General features: G+C 67.2%; 1 protein-coding gene across 1 annotated transcript; it reads left to right on the top strand.

Moving 5' to 3' along the window:
• Positions 1-940: 940 nt before the first annotated feature.
• Positions 941-11748, top strand: LOC309684282 (neurexin-2-beta-like; the record flags this gene model as incomplete). The annotated part of the gene is made up of 6 exons (XM_082500211.1): positions 941-1122; positions 1679-1850; positions 3759-3848; positions 5244-5563; positions 5950-6028; positions 10667-11748. Coding segments are annotated over 6 exons (1607 nt in total), but the record flags the coding sequence as incomplete, so codon positions are not given.
• Between the last annotated feature and the right edge of the window lie 1256 nt (positions 11749-13004).

Genomic DNA, 13004 nt, shown 5'->3' with positions numbered 1-13004 from the left:
CAGTGCCGCGGCCCCCCCCGAGGCCGTGTCCCCCCCAGATGCTGTCTCCCCCCCCCGTATCTCTGGATCTCCCCCCAAATCCTGCCCCCCCCGAGGCCGTGTCCCCCCCAGATGCTGTCTCCCCCCCAGTTCTGCCCCCCCGTATCTCTGGGACCCCCCCCAGCTGCTGGGGTTCCCCCAAATCCTGCCCCCCAGTGCCGCCCCCCCGAGGCCGTGTCCCCCCAGTCCTGTCTCCCCCCCGTATCTCTGGGTGACCCCCCCGGACTCCTGCCCCCCCCCCCAGATGCTGTCTCCCCCCCGTATCTCTGGATCTCCCCCAAATCCTGCCCCCCCCCGAGGCCGTGTCCCCCCCAGATGCTGTCTCCCCCCCCAGTTCTGCCCCCCCGTATCTCTGGGACCCCCCCCAGCTGCTGGGGTTCCCCCCAAATCCTGCCCCCCCCCCCCAGTGCCGCCCCCCCGAGGCCGTGTCCCCCCAGTCCTGTCTCCCCCCCGGATCTCTGGGTGACCCCCCCCGGACTCCTGCCCCCCCCCCAGATGCTGTCCCCCCCCCGAATACTGGATCCCCCCCCCAGTCCTGTCTCCCCCCCGTATCTCTGGGTCTCCCCCAAATCCTGCCCCCCCCCCCCAATGCCAGTGTCCCCCCCAGATGCTGTCTCCCCCCAGTTCTGCCCCTCCCGTATCTCTGGGACCCCCCAGCTGCTGGGGTTCCCCCCAAATCCTGCCCCCCCCCCGATGTCGTGTCCCCCCAGTCCTGTCTCCCCCGGATCTCTGGGTCTCCCCCAAATCCTGCCCCCCCCCAGTCCTGTCTCCCCCCCGGATCCCGGTCCCCCCCCCCCGTTCCGGGCCCCCCCCCCCCCCCGCTCCGGGTCGCCCCGCGCCTCCGGCCGCCCCCAACGCCGGGTGCCCGCTGACGCCCCTCCCCCTCCCCCCCCCCCCCCAGCGGGCACCACGTACATCTTCGGCCGCGGGGGGGCGCTCATCACCTACACGTGGCCGCCCAACGACCGCCCGAGCACGCGCGCGGACCGCCTCGCGATGGGCTTCAGCACGAGACAGCGCGACGCGGTGCTGCTGCGCGTGGAGAGCGCGGCGGGTCTGGGGGACTTCCTGCAGCTCCACATCGTACGGGGGGGCTGGGGGGGGTCCGGGGGGGCTTTGGGGGGTGGGGGGGGGTGGGGGGGGCTATGGGGGATGGGGGGGGCTATGGGGGGGCGGGGGGGTCCGGGGGGTGGGGGGGTGGGGCGCCTATGGGGGGCGTGGGGGGGGCTGGGGGGCTATGGGGCGGGGGGGGGGGTTGGGGGGTCTGGGGGACTTCCTGCAGCTCCACATCCTATGAGGGGACACATCGGGGGGGCCATGGGGTATGGGGGACACATGGGGGGAAGGACACGGGGGGGTGTGGGGGACTGGGGGACACCGGGACCCACTGCAGGAGGGACCCCAGCGGTTGGGCTGGGCTCTGTGGGGGATGTGGGGCTGAGGGGGCACCTATGGGGCTGGGGGGCACGTGGGACCCCATCACCCCCAACCGGGGGGGTCCCTCGCCCTGGGGACACCGGCACCCACTGCAGGAGGGACCCCCGGTGTCGGGGCGGGTGTCCGTGGGGGCGTGCGTGGGTCGCGCTGTGGGTCGGGCCGTGGGGCAGGGACCCACGGGTGCCCCACACCCACCCCGCAGGCGGAGGGGGCCGTGGGGGTCCTGTTCAACGTGGGGACGGAGGACATCGCGCTGGAGGAGAGGGGGACGGCCGTCAGCGACGGGCGCTTCCACGTGGTGCGCTTCACCCGCAGCGGCGGCAACGCCACACTCCAAGTGGACGGCGGCCCCCTGCACGAGCGCTACCCCCCAGGTACCACCCCCCCCGCCGAGGGGGCGCCCCATAGCGCCCCATAGCGCCCCATAGCATCCATAGACACCCTGTGGTGCCCTATAGCGCTCAGAAACACCCCATAACGCCACGCTCCAGGTGGACGGCGGCCCCCTGCACGAGCGCTACCCCCCAGGTACCCCCCCCCCCCCCCCCCCGGGGCACCCTATAGCACCCTACAGCGCTCGGAGACACCCTATAGCGCCGTATGGCACCCTATAGTGCTTAGAGACATCCTACAGCACCCCTATAGCACCCTAGAGCGCCTACAGGCGCCCCAGAGCCACCCCTGGCACCCATAGCGCTCAGAGACACCCTGTGGCACCCTATGGCACCCCATAGCACCCATAGGCGCCCCAGAGTGCTTAGAGACACCCTGCAGCACCCTATGGCACCCTATAGCACCCTGAGAGATACTCCGGGGCCACCTACGGCACCCACGGGCACCCCAGAGCGTTTAGAGACACCCTATAGCATCCCACAGTGCCTGTGGGCGCCCCAGAGCCACCCTATGGCACCCATAGGTGCCCCATAGTGCTTAGAGACGCCCCAGAGCCACCCTATGGCACCCATAGGTGCCCCAGAGCACTTAGAGACATCCTATAGCACCTCTGCAGCATCTATAGACACCCCACTGTGCCCCTATAGCACCTACAGGCACCCTACAGCCCTCCCTACAGCCCCCTGTGCCTGCTGGGCACCCCCTCCCCCGGGCTAACGAGCCGCCCCTCCCCTAATTAAGGCTGCGGCACTGACGAGGGCGCTAACGAAGGGCAGCCCGGGCGGCCCCGCTCGCCCCTCCCCCCCGGGACCCCCAAACGCCCCCTAAACGCCGCATAAACCCCCCGGACACGGCCACGCCCCGGCCATGACACCGCCGGTGACATCACGGTCGTGGCCCGGTGACCTCAGCAGTGAGACCGTGGTCATGTCATGGTGATGTCAGCGGTGACATTGTGGCTGCGGGATGGTGACGCCATGGCCATGCCACCAGCCGTGCCGTGGTGACATCACAGGTCTGTCCTGGTGACGCCGCTGGCAACGCCACGGTGATGTCAGCGGTGAGGCCACAGGCACACCACGGTGACGACAACGGTGATGTCAATGGTGACCTCACAGTGCCACTGTGGTGATGCTGATGGTGATGCCAGCGGTGACACCGCGGTCATATGACAGTGCCACGGTCACACCACGGTGACGCCAACAGTGCCACCATGGTCCCACCATGGTCCCGCCATGGTGATGCCAATGGTGACGCTGTGGCCACACCATGGTGACACCAACAGTGCTGCTGATGGTGATGTCAGTGGTGCCACCACGGTCCTGCCATGACGATGCCAACAGTGCCACCACTGTCCCACCACGGTGACACCAATGGTGACACCACGGTCCCACCATGGTGCTGCTGATGGTGATGTCAGTGGTGCCACCACGGTCACACCATGGTGATGCCAACGGTGCCACCATGGTCCTGCCATGGGATGCCAAAGGTAACACCATGGTCCCACCGCGGTCCCACTGCGGTGCCGCTGATGGTAATGCCAACGGTGAACACCATGGTGATGCCGACTGTGACACCATGGTGATGCCAGTGGTGCCACCGCTGTCCCACCACCACGGTGACGTCACGGGTGACACCATGGTCCCACCCTCACCAACGGTGAGGCCACGGTCACACCACGGTGCCACCACAGTCCCGCCATGGTGATGCCAACGGTGACACCACACTCCCACTGGCGGCGACACCAACGGCCCTGCCAACACCCGCACCACGATGCCACCACCGGTGCCACCCCCCGTGCCCCGCGCCGGCCCTGGTGCCGCCGGCCGTGCCGGTGATGGCGGTGGCGGTGGCAGCGGTGGCATAACCCTCTTCTCCTCCCTCCCAAGGCAGCGGGGACAGCGAGCGGCTGGCGCTGGCGCGGCAGCGCATCCCCTACCGCCTGGGGCGGGTGGTCGATGAGTGGCTGCTCGACAAAGGTAACTCGTCAGCGCCGCCCTAACGAGCACCCCCCCGCCACGCCCCCCCCCCGCACCCCCCGCGGGGACCCCGCGTCTGGGCCCCGCGTCCCCGAGGACCTCGTTGTCCAGTGGGACCCAGGGGTGTCCGGGCGGGCTGGACTCTGCCCCGCCCCCCGTTAACCCTCGCTAACCCCTTAACCCGGTTAACCCGGTTAACCGCCCGCCCCGGTTAAAGGGACACTAACGAACTTAACCGCCCCCTAAACCGCGCTTTAACCCTTTGAGTGCTGCCGCCCCCCCCTAAACCCGCATAAACGGAGCTAAAACCCGCATAATAACTGCACTAATTAGCGACACTAATTGGCCGGGGGACGAGCGACGCCGGGGCCGGGGCCTGTGCGCACGCGTGTGTGCGTGCACGCGTGTGTGCGTGTGCACGAGGGCGCACGCTCGTGCGCCAGCCGCCCCCTCCCCCCCCCGCACGCTCCGGCCCCGCTCAGGCAGGAACCCCCCCTCCCCTCTCCCCTCCCCAGCCCCAAATGAACCAAAAGCGGCTGAATTGAGCCCAAACGGAGCCACCCCCCCCGGCGCAGCTCAGAGGGTTAAAGGGGCCGAGAGGGCGTTGGGGTCCCTTTAACTGCCGCCGCCCGGGGGGGAGGGGAGGGGTCGGGGGGGAGGGGGGGTCGGGGGTGGCACACATGGGGGGGGCGGCGGCGGGGCTGGGGCACAGGGCTGCTCCTCGTGCGAGGCACACGCATGAGAGGTGCACGGAGTGCTTGTGCCATGCAGGGGTGGTGCGTGTGCCATGTGCACAGGGGCACTCGTGCAAGGCATGTACAGCCCTGGCGTGAGGCGCCCTCGTGCAATGCACCCTTGTGCAACGGGGCCCTTGTGCAAGGCGTGTATGGCCCTGGTGCGATGCACCTTCTTGCACTGCACGCCATGGCGCTCGTGCACGACACCCTGCTGCATTGCACCCACGACCCTCATGCACCGCGTGCGCTGTGGCCCTCGTGCAACACACCTTTCTGCACGACATCCTGGTGCATCGCACATGCGGCCCTTGTGCATCGCGTGTGCCGTGGCCCTTGTGCAGCGCGCCCTTGCACACGACACCCTGGTGCATCACACACACGGCCCTTGCACATCACGTGCGCCGTGGCCCTTGTGCAGCGTACCGTCGTGCGCGACACCCTGGTGCATTGCACGCACGGCCCTCGCACGCCGCGTGTGCCGCAGCCCTCGTGCACCGGGGGCGTCGACGGCGCCCTCACCCCGTCGCCGGTGGCCCAGGCGGCCCCGTGGCCACCGCGGCGCGTCCGTCCCCCCCCCCCCGAGCCCCGGCAGCCGTGCGCGCCGTGGCGCTGGTGCGTGCCGCGGCACCCGCGCGTGCCACCCGCTCTCTCCCCGCAGGCCGCCAGCTCACCATCTTCAACAGCCAGGCGGCCGTGCGGGTGGGGGGCCGGGACCGCGGCCGCCCCTTCCAGGGGCAGCTCTCGGGGCTCTACTACAACGGGCTGAAGCTGCTGGCGCTGGCGGCCGAGGGGCACCCGCGCGTGCGGCTGGAGGGGGACCTGCGCCTGGTGGGGGAGCCCCCCCCGCCCCCCGCCCCCCCCGGCGCCACCCCCGCGCCCCCCGACATGGCCACCACCATCATGGAGACCACCACCACCATGGCCACCACCACCACCCGCCGCGGGCGCTCGCCCACCCTCCGCGACACCGTCGCCCAGGTACGGGGCGGGGGGTATGGGGGGATTTGGGGGGCGGGGGGGTATAGGGGGGATATGGGGGGTGGAGGGGGATATGGGGGGCATTTGGGGGGTATGGGGGGGGGGCACATGGGGAGGAGCGGGTCCTGGATGCCTGCGTGCACTTGGGGGGCAGGGGAGCACCCCAGACCTTTGGGTGCCCCATGGCAATGGGGGTCCCGGACCCCTGGGTCCACCGGGGGGGCTGGTGGGGGGAGCAGCCCCGATCCCCGTGTCCCTCGTGAGGATGGTGTGTCCCGGACACTGGGGTCCACTTAGGGGCCCCCCAGACCCCTGTGTGCCCCACAGCGCTGTGGGCCCCGCGTGCACTCGGGGGGCGGGGGGTGACCCCCCCGCGTCCCCCCCAGAACACAGACGACCTGTTGGTGGCCTCGGCCGAGTGCCCGAGCGACGACGAGGACCTGGAGGAGTGTGAGCCCGGCACAGGTGGGTGCTCCTCCGCGGGGGCGCCCCGGGCACACGCGTGTGCCGCACGGCCTCGCACGCCCGCCCGCCCGGGGCACGCCCACCCCTCCCCCACCCCGCCATCCGCCCCTCCCCACCAGCACCACCACCACGGCGGCAGCGAACCCCTCGCACACAGGTGACGGGGGAGCTGGGGCACACGCGTGCGTCTGGCAGGCTCGCACACGCGTGCTTGTGCACACACAGGCGGGCAGTGGGTTACGCACACGCATGCACAAGGGCTGCTCACGCACACAGCTTTACACACACACACACACGTGCACAAGAGCTGCTCACACGCCCACACATACTTGTGTGCACCCACACGCACGTGCTTGTGCACACGCATGCACACAGCTGTACACGCACGTGTGCAATTAGCTGCTCACGCACACATGCACACACTGGTGCACGCAGAAGGGCACTTGGCTGCATGCATACATGCATGCTTGTGCACGCACATGCACACAGCTGTACACATGTGCACACGCGTGTGCAATTAGCTGCTCACACACATGTGCATGCACTTGTGCACAAAGGAAGGCACATGGCTGCCCACAAATACATGTGTGCACACGAGCTGCTCACACACACATGCTCAAGGGTGCACACAGGTGTGAAACATGCTCACAGGCGCACGGGCTCGCACACACGCTTGTGCACCACACACACGTGCGCACACGGCTGTTCACACATGCACAAGTGCACACGAGCAGCTGCTCGCACACCCGCACGCACACGTGTGCACACACATACACAGGCACACGCACATGTGCGCGCGCACACGTGCACACACAGACACACACGTGCCCCACGCACTCCCCCACACCCCCCCACCCCCACGCGTGGCCCCGCCCCCCACACGCGTGTTCCCCGCCCTGCAGCGCACACTCCCGCCCGCTGTGCGCAACCCCCGCCCCCTCGCCCCGCCCTCACCCACGCCCCAACAGACGGACGGACGGACAGACAGGGAGGGGACCCCGACGTCCCGGTGTCACCCCCACGTGCGAGGACGTCGCACGCCCGCTGCCGCCCGGGGCCTCCTGCGAGGACCCTCCCACCGCCCCCCGCAGCGTCGCAGGGGCTCCCCCGAGCCCGGACAGCGGGGACCCCCCGGCACCCACGGGTGTCCCCCCGGACGTCGGGGACCCCCCGGACAATGGGGGTGGGGGTGGGGTCCCTGTAGACCCCGTTGACCCCATCGGGGGGGAGGGGCGGCAGCGGGGGGGGCAGCGGGGGGGAGGAGGAGGGGGACGGACGGACGGACAGACTGATGGACGGACTGACGGACGGACGGACTGACGGAGGACAGTTGGACGGACCACAGAGAGAGGGGGAATGGATGGAGGAGGGACGGATGGAGGAGGGAGTCATGGACGGATGGACGGATGGATGGGCGGACGATGAATGAGGGATTCGTGGATGGACGGACGGATGGATGGTGGATAGAGGATGGACATACAGACAGATGGACAATGGATTCATGGATGGAAGGACGGATGGACAGACATGATGGATGGACAGAAAGACTGATGCATGAGGGATAGAAGGACAGATGGACGATGGATTCATGGATGGACAGTGGAAGGAAGGATGGACAGATGAATGATGGACAGATAGACGATGGGTTTATGGATGGATAATGGATGGACGGATGGATGGAAGGACAGATAGACAATGGATTCATGGATGGACAATGGAAGGAAGGATGGACAGACAGATGATGGGTGGATGGATGATGGACAGATGGATGGAAGGACAGATGGACAATGGATTTGTGGATGGATGATGGATGGACTGATGGATGGAAAGACAGATGATGGATGATGGATTCATGGATGGACAATGGAAGGAAGGATGGACAGATGGATGATGGATTCACGGATGGATGATGGATGGACAGATGGATGGAAGGACAGGTAGACAATGGATTCAGGGATGGAAGGACAGATGGACGATGGGTTTGTGGATGGAAGGACAGATGGACAATGGATGGGAGGACGGACGAGGGATGGACGGATGGATTCAAGGACCACTGGATGGATTTAAGGCTGGCTGGACGGATGGACACACAGACAGACAGATGGACTCAAGGCTGGGTGGACGGATGGATCCAAGGCTGGATGGATGGACACATGGACAGACGGCCTGAGGGCTGGCTGGAGGCAGGGCTGGATGGACAGAGGGACACCTGGATGGCCAGGGGGATTCAAGGATGGACAGACATGTGGACGTCCGGGCTGAGGGATGGAGTCAGTGATGGGTGACTGGACGGACAAACAGACACACAGACAGGTGGACGGATTGAAGGCTGGCTGGAGTCAAAGATGGACGGGATCGAGGATGGGTGGATGGATGGACTGACAGATGGATGGACGCACAGATGGATGGATGGATGGATGGATGGATGGATGGATGGATGGATGGATGGATGGATGGATGGACAGACAGATGGACGGACAGATGGACAGATGCATGGATGGATGGACATATGGATGGACAGACGAATGGATGGCCAGGATCAAGGCTGGCTGGACAGATTCAAGGGCGGATGGACACGAGGACGTCTGTCTGGATTCAAGGCTGGCTGGAGAGATGGACACACAGACAGACAGGCGGATTCAAGGACAGATGGACACATGGGTGGACGGATTGATTCAAGGGTGGTGGATGGATTCGTGGATGAAAGGACACAGGGACCGGTGGGCAGATGCACAGGTGGAGAGACAGGTGGATTCAAGGCTGGCTGGCTGGACACGGACTGATGCAGGGATGGAGGGACGGACGGATGGACTCAAAGATGGATGATGGATCTGAGGATGAATGGACACAGGGATGGATGGACTCAAGGATGGACTGATGGATGGACAGGTGGATGGACTCAAGGATGGATGAAAACACAGACGGATGGGTGGTGGGTTCAAGGCTTCATGGATGGGTCCAAGGTTGGATGGATGCAGGGATGGACACACGGACAGATAGTTGGGTTGAGGCTGGATGGATGCAGGGACAGATGGATGCAGTGCTGGACGGACACAGGGATCGACACATGGATGGATGGATAGACTTAGAGATGGATGGATGGATGGATGGATGGATGGATGGATGGATGGATGGATGGAGTCAAGGTTGGATGGACAGATGGATGGATGGACAGATGGACAGACTCAGGGTTGGATGGACGTATGGACACATGGATGGCTGGTCAGATTCAAAGATGGATGGACACAGGGATCAACGGATGGATGGATGGATTTAGGGTTGGATTTAGGGATGAATGGATGTACAGACTCAGAGATGGATGGACTCAAGTTTGGATGGACACATGGATAGATGGATGGATGGGCGGACGGATGGACACAGGGATCAACACATGGATGGATGGATTTAGGGATGGGTGGATGGAGTCATGGATGGACGGATGGACTCGGCTGGATGGACGTGTGGACTCATGGATGGCTGGACAGATTTGAGGCTGGCTGTAGGGCTGGATGGATGGACACAGGGATTGACATATGGATGGACAGATTTAGGGATGGATGGATGAACTCGGATGGACAGATGGACTCACGGATGGATGGACGCATGGACTCACGGCTGGCTGGCTGGACTCACGGATGGATGAACAGATGGACGGATGGACTCACGGCTGGCTGGGTGGATGTATGTATGTATGGATGGATGGATGAACGGATGGATGTACGGATGAACGGATGGATGGACTCACAGACGGCTGGATGGACAGATGGACATGCAGACTCACGGCTGGCTGGATGTACGGATGGATGGATGGATGGATGGATGGATGGATGGATGGATGGAGTCACGGCTGGCTGGGTGGATGGATGGATGGATGGATGGATGGATGGATGGATGGATGGATGAACGGACGGATGGACTCACAGATGTATAGATGGATGGATGGACTCATGGATGGATGGATGGATTTAGGGAGGGAGGGATGGATGGATGGATGGATGGACTCACAGACGGCTGGATGGACAGATGGACATGCAGACTCACGGCTGGCTGGATGTACGGATGGATGGATGGATGGATGGAGTCACGGCTGGCTGGCTGCGTGGGTTCGAGGCTGGCTGGGCTTGAGGCCGGATTGGTGGCCTGGGTCACGGACGGACCGAGGCCGGCTGGCTGCAGGGATGGACAGATGGACGGACGGCTGGCTGGGTGGATGCTCCCCGGCCGCAGGCCGCTGGCGCCGCAGGGGGTCGGCCGGCGGCACCTTCTCACCGAGTGTCTCTCTCTTCTTTTCTTTTTGTTCTTTTTTCTCTTTTTTCTTTTTTTTCTTCTCTTTTTTTTTGTGTGCTTTCCCTTCCTTCCTGCAATTTCTTTTTCCTCCACGCTAAAATCACCCGGCCCCATCCCGCGATGTAAGTTGACGGCAGCGCCGCGGTTTGCTCTTAAAAAAAAAAAAAAAAGCGGAAAAATTAGCTAAAAAAAAAAAAGAAAAAAAAGAGATAATAATAAATGCTAATCGTGCCGGCGAGAAGTGGCGGCGGGTGGGGGGGGGCTCGGGGGGCCGGGGGGGCCGGCGGCGGGGGCTGACGCGGGGTCCCCCCCCTCTCCGGCCCCCCCCCCGTCCCGTTTCTGTCTCCGCAGGCGGGGAGCTGGTGCTGCCGGCGTCCCCGGGGGGGGGTGGCCCGTCCTCCCCCCCGCCACCCGCCCCCCGCGCGCCCCCCGGCTGCGGCCCCGACTGCGAGGAGCCCTCGGGCTTCGCCTCGGGCGAAGCAGCCGACCCCAACGTGCCGCCGGCCGACGACGAGGACTTCGCGGGGCAGGGCGGTGACATCACCGCTTCCCGCCACAATGACAACGACGACGACGACGACAACGACAACGACGACAACGACGTCACCGCCACCCAGGCCGAGCAGGCGGCCGAGGTCACCGTCCCCACCGTGGTGGCCGTCCCGCTGCCGGGGCTGGTGCCGGCGGGAGAGCGGCACCCGCGGGAGGGCGCGGTGGGACGGGGGCGGGTGACGGCCGCCCCGGTGACACGTCGCCCCGCTGTCCCCACAGCCGCCGCCCCCGGAGCCGTGGAGGTGGTGCGGGAGGCGGGGGGCACCACTGGCATGGTGGTGGGCATCGTGGCCGCCGCCGCCCTCTGCATCCTCATCCTCCTCTACGCCATGTACAAGTACCGCAACAGGGACGAAGGCTCCTACCAGGTGGACCAGAGCCGCCACTACATCGGGGCCGCGGCCCCCAACGCCGCCAACGCCAACGCCGCCGTCGCCGGGGGGGGGCCCCACGCCGCTGCCCCCTCCCTGGGTGGGGGGACCCCCAAGGAGAAGGTGCCCCCTGCGCCCCCCAAGGCGCCCGGCAAGGCCCGACGCAACAAGGACAAGGAGTACTACGTCTGACGGGGGGAAAATGCTCTGCCCCTGCCCCGCACCCCCCCGGGTGACACCGGCACGCTCACCCCCACCCCGGGGGTGGCACCTCTGTGGTCCTGCGTGTCCCTTCCCCCCCCCCCCCAGGGAAGAGGGGGTACAGGGGGGGTTCCCGTACACCGGGGGGGGCTCAGGGGGTCCAAGGGGGGGAGATGCGGGAACCCCCAACCCCCACCCCACCCCCTGGAATCGTTTTTTTTACCGCCCCCCCCAGGTCTTTCGTTGGGTTTTATTTTTTAATTTTGCAAACCCCCGTTGGGGTCGGGACCTCTTCCCCCCCTCCCCCCCCCCCCCGGATCCCCCCCCTTCCGCCCCCCCTCGGGGCTCCCCCCAACCCCCCCTCTCCCCCCGAAGACCCCCGGGGTCCCCCCGGGCCCCCCCCGCCGCGCACAGAGGAATACACGGTTCTATACTTCGTACAGCGGCTCCGCCTCTTCCTGCGCCGCCCCCGGGACCCCCAAACCCCCCCGGGACCCCCTCAAGGGCTTCCCCGGCCCGCCGAGTCCTCCCCGCCGTCGGGGGGCGCTGCCGCCGCGCCCCCTGTCCCCGCCCCGTGGGGCGTGGCGCTGCGTGACGTCACTGGGCGTGCCCACGCCCCCTCCACCCGCGGCGCTTCCGCCCCGCGCGGCGACGGCGCGCGGACCGCCCGGAGCCGTGACCCCCCCCGACCCCGCCGTGACCCCGACGTAACCTCGGCCCCGCGCATGGAGGAGGGGGAGGGGGAGGGGGCGTCCGCGCCCCCCGGCGCTGCCGGTGAGGGGGCGGGGCCCGGGCGCCCGGGGGGGGCGGGGCGAGGCGGGGGTGTCTGTGGGACCCGCGTCCCCGCGGGGCGGGGGGGGTCCCTCCGGGGGGTGTCCGTGGGTCCCGTGCACCGGGGTCCCTCCGGGGGGTGCGTGTGGGTCCCGGGAAGGGGTCTGTGGGTCCCGCACAGTGGGGTCCCTCCGGGGGTGTCTGTGGGCCGCGGGGTTGTGTGGATCCCCCCGGGGAGTCCGTGGGTCCCTCGGGGGGGGTGGGTCCCTCGCGGGGGGTGGGTCCCGGGGCTGTGGGGGTCCGTGGGCCCCTCGCGGGGGCGTGGGTGGGTCCCCCGGGGGCGGGTGTGGGTCCCGCGCGGGGGCGTGGGTGGGTCCCCCGAGGGGGGGTGTGGGTCCCTCGCGGGGGGGGTGGATGGGTCCCGGGGCCGTGGGGGTCCGTGGGCCCCTCGGGGGGGTGGGGGTGTGGGTCCCGCCGTGTCCCACGCCCCCGCAGCCCCCCAGGCGTTGGCGTTCCTCCCCGACGGGTCGGCGGTGGCGCTGCCCCTCGAGCCCCCCCCGGGCCCCACGGCCGCGCAGCTGCTGCTCCGCCTGCAGGGGGCGCTGCGGCTGCCGCCCGCCGCCGGGCGCGCGCTGGCGCTATGGATGGCTTCGGGGCTGCTCGGTGAGGGCGGGGCCACTGCTTGGCGGGGGGCGGGGCACCTCGGGGGGCGGGGTCACCGCTTGTGGTGGGCGGGACACCGCGGGGGCGGGGCATGGGAAAATGATGGTGGGGGCGGGGCCTGCAGGGTGAAG

Source organism: Vanellus vanellus (genome assembly GCF_965231255.1).
Source record: "Vanellus vanellus genome assembly, contig: HAP1_SCAFFOLD_2302, whole genome shotgun sequence".
NCBI lineage: Eukaryota > Metazoa > Chordata > Aves > Charadriiformes > Charadriidae > Vanellus > Vanellus vanellus.
The sequence above is the reverse complement of the archived record's forward strand: the minus strand, read 5'-3'. Positions and strand labels throughout refer to the sequence as shown.